Source organism: Hibiscus syriacus, unplaced genomic scaffold, assembly GCF_006381635.1.
Source record: "Hibiscus syriacus cultivar Baekdansim isolate YM2019G1 unplaced genomic scaffold, ASM638163v2 tig00117034_pilon, whole genome shotgun sequence".
NCBI classification, from domain to species: domain Eukaryota; kingdom Viridiplantae; phylum Streptophyta; class Magnoliopsida; order Malvales; family Malvaceae; genus Hibiscus; species Hibiscus syriacus.
This window is the reverse complement of record NW_024063533.1, coordinates 11,223,214-11,230,324: the sequence shown is the minus strand read 5'-3', so window position 1 is coordinate 11,230,324 and position 7,111 is coordinate 11,223,214. Positions and strand designations below refer to the sequence as shown.

Below are 7,111 nucleotides of genomic sequence, written 5' to 3'. Positions count from 1 at the left end.
AATCCAGCCTTGATTCCGAAAATAAAAAAAACTACATAATTATATCCTTTTAGTACAATTTCCATAATCTATTATCCTGCACAGAAAATGAATCAAATTAAACAAATCAGCCACAAAAACCAATGATTAAGGAGCAATTGAGAAGCAAAATAATAACAAAAAAACACCTATCAATCCATATATGGACCGTTGGATGGGTCTAGATCTGACCGTCCAGAGTGAATGGTGACTGGGACTTGATGGAGACTAGGGTTTCTTCAAACCCTAGCAGCATGGGCTACATCTGGGCATCCAACCAGCTGGGCTTGGATGTAATTAGGGCTAGGGTGTGGGTCTGTAAAAACAATCTGTAGTAATAATAATAATAATCTGGACAAAATGGGTGTCTACAGATACCACTTAGTTTAGTTGAGATTCTGGCAAAGGGGAATATTATTGCAATGTAGAATTATGGAGAGCATTGTGCCATATATACGTTAACTGGTGCTACTTGTCCTATGCAATATTCTCATCCCATTAGGAACAATATATACACAGTCACCAATGGCATTTATTTTATTTTTCTATTAAATTTTTAATTTTTTAAAAAGATTTTATGATAATTATTAGTGTGTATTTTTACCTATAACACTCTAAATTAATCAAAATTTAACAGTAGTAAAAACTAAAAAGGAAGGGCAACCACCCATTGAACTCAAGGGCATGAAGCAACAAAGAGTATATATAAGATCGGGATAAAAAGAAGGAAGAAGAATTACATAATATCAAAATTAGCTCCTAACGTTTATTAAAATGATCATTTTGATCCTATTCTATTTTTTTAGTATTTTGACCTTTTACATTTCATTTTAGGGCAAAAAGACCTCTAACATTTGACAGAATAATCACTTTATCGCTTATTCTTTTTTTAGGGCAATTTAGTCCTTAACGTTTCATTTTAGGTTAAAAAATGCTCACTTTGGAACGTGTGTTAACTAATGATTTTCATATAAGAGAGTAAAGAAAAAATGATGAATACATACGATTGATGATCAACATTAAGACATGTGTCATCATTTGACTAAAAAAAGCAAGCAACGTCGCCTATAGATAGGAATGTCTAAAGGACAACAGCATAATTTAAGGCTAAGGAACGATGCAATCGAAAAAATGTTATAAAAGAGCATAACATTTTCAGTTAGGCGTAACTTAAAATGTTAACTTTTTCATAACATTTTCGATTACACACATTCTTCATAACATTTACGGTTTACAACAGAAAATGTTACATTTTGCATAACATTTTTGCTTCAATCAAAAAATGTTAAGTAGTTAACATTTTAGGTTGCGCACAACCAAAAATGTTAAAAAGTTAACATTTTAGGTTGCACTCAATCGAAAATATTACTTTTTATAATATTTTCGGTTACACTTATTCCTTTCATTCTTTAATCTTAAATTAGATTGGCGTACAACAAAACTTCTCCCTATATATACCACCTAGTTTATTTGGGATTCTGGCAAAGGTGAATAATATTGCAACGTGGAATTATGAAGAGCAATATGCCAATACATGCGTTTAGTGCTGATAGTTGTCCACATGCAATATTCCTACCCCATTAGGAACAATCTGTACACAGTCGCCAATGACATTTATTTCATTTATTCTATTAAACTTCTAATATTTTTTAAAATATTGTATGATAATTATTAGTGCGTGTTTTTACTTATGGATAACACTCTAAATTAATCAAAATTTAACAATAGTAAAAAGGAAGTGTAACTAGTCATTGAACTCAAGGGCATGAAGCAACAAAGAATATATAAGATCGGTATAAAAAGAAGGAAAATGAATGGCATAATGCAAAAAATTAACCCCCGTTTATCAAAATAATCATTTTGTTGGTATTCTATTTTTTGGAGTATTTTAGCCTTTAACATTTCATTTTAGAGCAAAAAAATCCTAACATTTCATAAAATAATCACTATCCCTTTTTTTTCAAGGACATTTTAGCCATCAACATTTTATTTTAGGTTAAAAATGACTCCTATTTTGAAGTATTAATCGTGTGTCAACTAATGATTTTTGTCTATATAGGGAACTTTTTGCCTGTAATTGAATTGTTATGGGGTCAAAATACTCTAAAAAATAATAAGGGCCCAAATGACCATTTTAATAAATGTTTGGGGGCTATTTTTGGTTTTATGCCAAAAAGAATCACAAAACTTGAAAGAAAACAGAAGGAAAGAGCCATTAACAAATTGTGATCATTGTTTTCATCTCTTTCCCTCTATATTTTCGTCCATTTCTATGGTATACCAAAAACCCAAGCTTATTTTTACATGTCTCAATTCAATCTATCTTCTCGTTTCCCTTTGAAAACGGAATTCCTTATTCACCAACAAATAAATGAACTGAAAAAAAGAAAGATAAAACAATGATGATACTGAAATTATTCAGGAAGTAGGAGAGAAACAAAACTTCTGAACCAATAAGTACATAGGATGGAAGCGCATGTCAATTCCTCCACAGCTTGCACTTTGCCTTTCAATTTAAATCTTTATAAACCCATCATCCTCTTCATGATCTATTTTGTCACTATAAGGTTGGTCAACCTTATAGATCATAGCTATCCACCACCTACGATTGTATGTATGTATGTATGCATCCTTTGGATGCTGCTGTTGCTACTGCATCTCCCTCTCCTCCATCAGCTCCCTCACAATATCTTCTGACTTCTATACCAACCCAAGAATCAAAATGAAATGGTAATTGAAAACATTAAAAGGTGGGTGGTGAATTAGCATGGTGGTATGTAATAAAAGAAATTAAATTTACCTTCTTTGCAGCTCTACCTTTTCCTTTCCCAAAGAGACTCCCCTTTGAACCTTCTTTACTTGGCAGTGCATCATCAACAGTAGCTCCGGTTTTGTTTTCAGATTGATCATGAATAGGCTGCTGCGTCAATGGCGGCGATCGCATTATTGGTGGGGCGTCACTAGGCTGTGATGTTTCCCCTTCAAGCCTATTTTGGTCACTGAAGTTACTGGAACCACCGCTAGTCCCACCACCAAGTATCTTTTTACGGTAAAGGGCGTCGAGCTGGTGAAAATAGGGGCAGGTTTTGGCATCCTCGGGACGCTGCTTGTTGGTTTCTTTGACTTTCTTGAAGTACTTGTTGATGTTCTCCCATTTTTCCTTGCATCGTTTGGCACTTCTCTTATATCCCATCCTGCTCATACCGGCGGAGATTTCTTCCCAAAGAGGACCCTTGGAACCGGCCTCTTGGTATCTGGATTCAAGTCCACTCCTTATGTTTATAAGTGCCAGAACCTCAGCTTTAGGCCATCTGGACGACGCAGGCTCCATGTTCTCGCTCCCACCAATCTCCTGTGGTGCCACCTTTTGTTCCGGGATAGCCATGATCGCTTCCGAAGGTATACGCTGTTTTTGATGCTTCACAACTTCAGTATTTTGTGGTTGATACTGCTTCTGTTGATGTTGCAAATGTTCTTGTTGCTGCTGCTGCTGCTGTTGATGTTGCGAATGTGACTGTTGCTGCTGTTGCCGTTGTAGGTGTTGCGGTGGTTGATGCTGTGGTGGAGCTGCCGTTGAAGGAATTGGGGTCGGCGGTGGAACAACTGGTGTTGTTGGTTGTGTCTGCAGAGGTAATTGTATCGTCTGACCAGTAATATTCTGCAAAAAGGAAACAATAGCAGCATCCCTAGAAGAAGCAATGGCGCGTTCTTGAGCCACGAGTTCATGTTCGCGGGCTAATCTTGCCATCTCTTGTCTTTTCCAAGCTTCTTCTCTTATCATCCTATCTTGCTCTCTCTTCTCCATGGCATCTAAAAACGTTTGCTGCACCGCTTCTTGTTTCTGCATTACATGTTTCATTACACCCTCGAAGAACTCCATCATCTTCCTCATGCTGCTACCACTACTCCCTGCACCCTCTCTAGACGACGAATGCCTTTTACGTTTACGACTTGTACCGGCCATATCCGATGGTTCCCCTCCTAGTTCTTCTTCGTCTTCGAAGCCCTGAGAGGACGAAGAACTATTAGAAGAAAAGCTGATTCCAAACGGAGTGGTTGTGCCGGTGATAGGAGGGGATGGCGCAGATCCAGGCGCTAAGGGCATTGGGATAGTAGTGGTAGTTGTACTTGCAGGTGGAATTCTAACAGAAGAGATGGGCATAGGGATCCCAACAGAAATGGGAGCCACGGCCAGGCTGTAGGAGGAAACGGCGGTGGCAGGTGTGACGGTGGCTGAAGTTGTATGGAGAGCCTCTAGCTCGCTGAAAAACTTGTAATTCTTACCATCTTGACGCCCACCTCGGCCATCTTTTGTTCGCTTGTAGTACTTTTGGACGTTCTCGAATTTTTCCTTACACTTCTTGGCACTCCTTTTGTAACCCAGTTCCGCTAGCTTCCTGCTAACCTTATAATAATCAAATACTACTAATTTTCTGTATTATATCAAAATGATGAATGAATCAATTATATATTGCTTCCATAGCTTGAACAAATAAGAAGCACCAAAGTAATTTCCCTATAATAACCAATGATAGTGAAAAGGAGTAAAATTTCTGAAAGATAAAACCATATTTTCAATAAAAAATTAATACAAAATCTAAAATATACGATAATTTTAAATTATTAATGGATAATTGCCCAAACCAACCTCCCCTTCACTCCATCTCAGAAGAGAAACACAGACAAAGAGACAGTGGGTGGAGTCATATTTTAAACCTTTTCTAGTTCGGTTTCGGAGTTTGCCTTGATTTATTTAGACTCATTTATTTTTATATATATAAAACCTCAAATTGGATACCTTCGAATTCTCAAGTTCTAACTGAAATTGATAATGATTAAGAAACCCACAATTTTTAATTCAAAATAATGGAGTAATGCTATTATTAGTAAGTAAATAAATAGAAAAGAAAAGAAAAAGAAGAGTTCATGCAAGCAGATCTGAGTACCTTGAAACAGATAGGAACCATGTGCGTTTATCTTATCTCACTGCAACAATTAAGCTCATTGGAGAACAATGCAATGTGTGTTTACAGTTTTTTTTTTTTTTTTTGAATTGGTCAATCTGATTTAGAAAATGGAAAATCAACAGCATGAAAGGAAGGAAGTACCCGGAAACATCTTCCCAAAGTGGGCCTTTTACGGTGGCGTCACGGAAGACGGCATCCATATCTGCTCTAATCTTGAGAATCGCAAGAGTCTCTTGACGGGGCCACCTATTGCCACATGAAGCTCCAGCTCCTCCGCCGCCGCCGCCTTCCTCATCTCCACCGCCACTTGCGAACCTCGTCAACTCATCGGGATTCCCAATGGCTGGCGGCCTGTAACTGATTAGAGATGCCTTTTCCAACTGCTCTGATTGCTCGCTCGCCATCTGACTGCTACTCGCTGCATCCTTCGTCGGACCACCACTCATCTCCCCATATTGCGATTGATACCCTCCTCCTCCTTGCTGCATCTAAATCCACTTCTTTTCCACCAATAGTACTATGAATGTAGAATGAAAGGTGTTTCGACTTCTTCTCGTCAATTATAAACACCATATTCAAAATCCATTTCAATTCCCTCCGTCTTGTGCTCCTCCCCCACACAGCTGCGAGAGGGGGGAACCGCTCCGTTTTGCCGATGATGTACACGTTATGAAAAGAACCAAAAAAACTGGGTTTAATCCTATTCAACAAAAAACATGAAATAGGGTGAGAGATTTGGTGATGTTAAATAGATATATACAATGGAAGGATTTCTTAAAACTCAGCAAGTAAAAGAGACAACTGGCAACTCAGTAAACTTACAAGAGTTAGTGTTGCACTGTGCCCTCTTCAAGATTGGGGAATTTTAATTATAAGAAAAAAAATGTTTTCGTTTCTGGATAATTCAACTGCGAGCAATGGAAAAAAGAGGCACTCTGAGCTAGCAGCAGTAAAGAAGAAAGAGAGAATGAAAGGGTATAATATAATTAACTGAGAAAACCGATCTGCAAAAAGAAAAGGACAGAATAAATAAGAAAGATAAAGTAAGGGAGAGAGAGGTAACAAATGAATGGAGATGGAGACGAGGATTACCAGGGATGATGAAGATGATGATTATGAGAGATAGAAAGTTGAAATCATGAGATTGATCAAGCAAAAACAAATGGAGATGCTTTGTTGTCAGGGGGGCTTACTTTGCAGCTAATAATTGTTAAAATCACTTTTGCCTGTCAACATTTCTTCTTATTTAATTATCCCCCCCCCCCTCTCTCTCTCTCTCTCTCTCTGAAAATCGATCTTTTTACTGAACTTACTTTGCAGCTAATAATTGTTAAAATCACTTTTGCCTGCCAACATTTCTTCTTATTTAATTATCCCCCAACCTCCCTCCCCCATTCTCTCTCAAAATCGATCTTTTTACTGAAGTCAACTCCAAAAAATTTAAATTGAATTTAAGTTATAATTTTATAAATTCTATTTGATTTAAAAAAATTTAAGTTTAAATCGAGTAGTAAAACACAACTCTAATAATTTAAATAGTAACTTAAATTATTCAAAACTTTTAGTAATTGAATTAATTTTTAAGTTTGAGTTAAGTTCATTGACTCTATATAATATATAATATCATATACAGAAAAAATATAAAGAAAATATATGTATTGTATATAGTTATAAAAAACTATTTAAATTAGAATCAAATAATATAATAATATTATAAATATTTACAATTAAATTTAAACAGAAACTCGAAAATTCAACTCGACTCAACTCGAAAATTTTTTAAGTTAAACATAAAATAAAACCCGTTAACTCGAATAACTTAAAATTTTTTACTCGACTCGATCAAACGCTCACTCTAATTTATACCATACAGCTTCAATCACCATCTTAAAACAAAATATCAATTCATATAGAAAATTTACATATCAGTAAAAAATAAAAAATTTATTTTCTACACAAAATTTGATTGACGCATTATCACCGTTTTAACATAATTAATATTTTTAAAATTTAAAACTTAAATATGAAAATTTTTGGTAAAATTATTCCCTTAAATTATAAACTTAAGAAATGGGGGAGAAAAAACTTTACTCAAAGTATGATGGGGAATGATACTAGACTGAGGA

General features: G+C 35.8%; 1 protein-coding gene across 3 annotated transcripts; it reads right to left on the bottom strand.

Moving 5' to 3' along the window:
• Nucleotides 1-2,548: 2,548 nt before the first annotated feature.
• LOC120196665 (trihelix transcription factor GTL1-like) lies at nucleotides 2,549-6,189 on the bottom strand. 3 transcript variants are annotated; one of them, XM_039198411.1, is made up of 4 exons: nucleotides 5,808-6,189; nucleotides 5,127-5,685; nucleotides 2,819-4,415; nucleotides 2,549-2,718 (listed from the first exon to the last, which is right to left on the bottom strand). In XM_039198411.1, the coding sequence occupies exons 2-4, from the start codon at nucleotides 5,471-5,473 to the stop codon at nucleotides 2,668-2,670; spliced, it is 1,995 nt and encodes a 664-aa protein (XP_039054342.1). In that variant the 5' UTR covers nucleotides 5,474-5,685; nucleotides 5,808-6,189; the 3' UTR covers nucleotides 2,549-2,667. The 3 variants fall into 3 exon arrangements, with proteins under 3 accessions (XP_039054342.1, XP_039054344.1, XP_039054341.1); XM_039198413.1 differs by having other exon boundaries at nucleotides 2,549-2,715; XM_039198410.1 differs by having other exon boundaries at nucleotides 2,836-4,415.
• Between the last annotated feature and the right edge of the window lie 922 nt (nucleotides 6,190-7,111).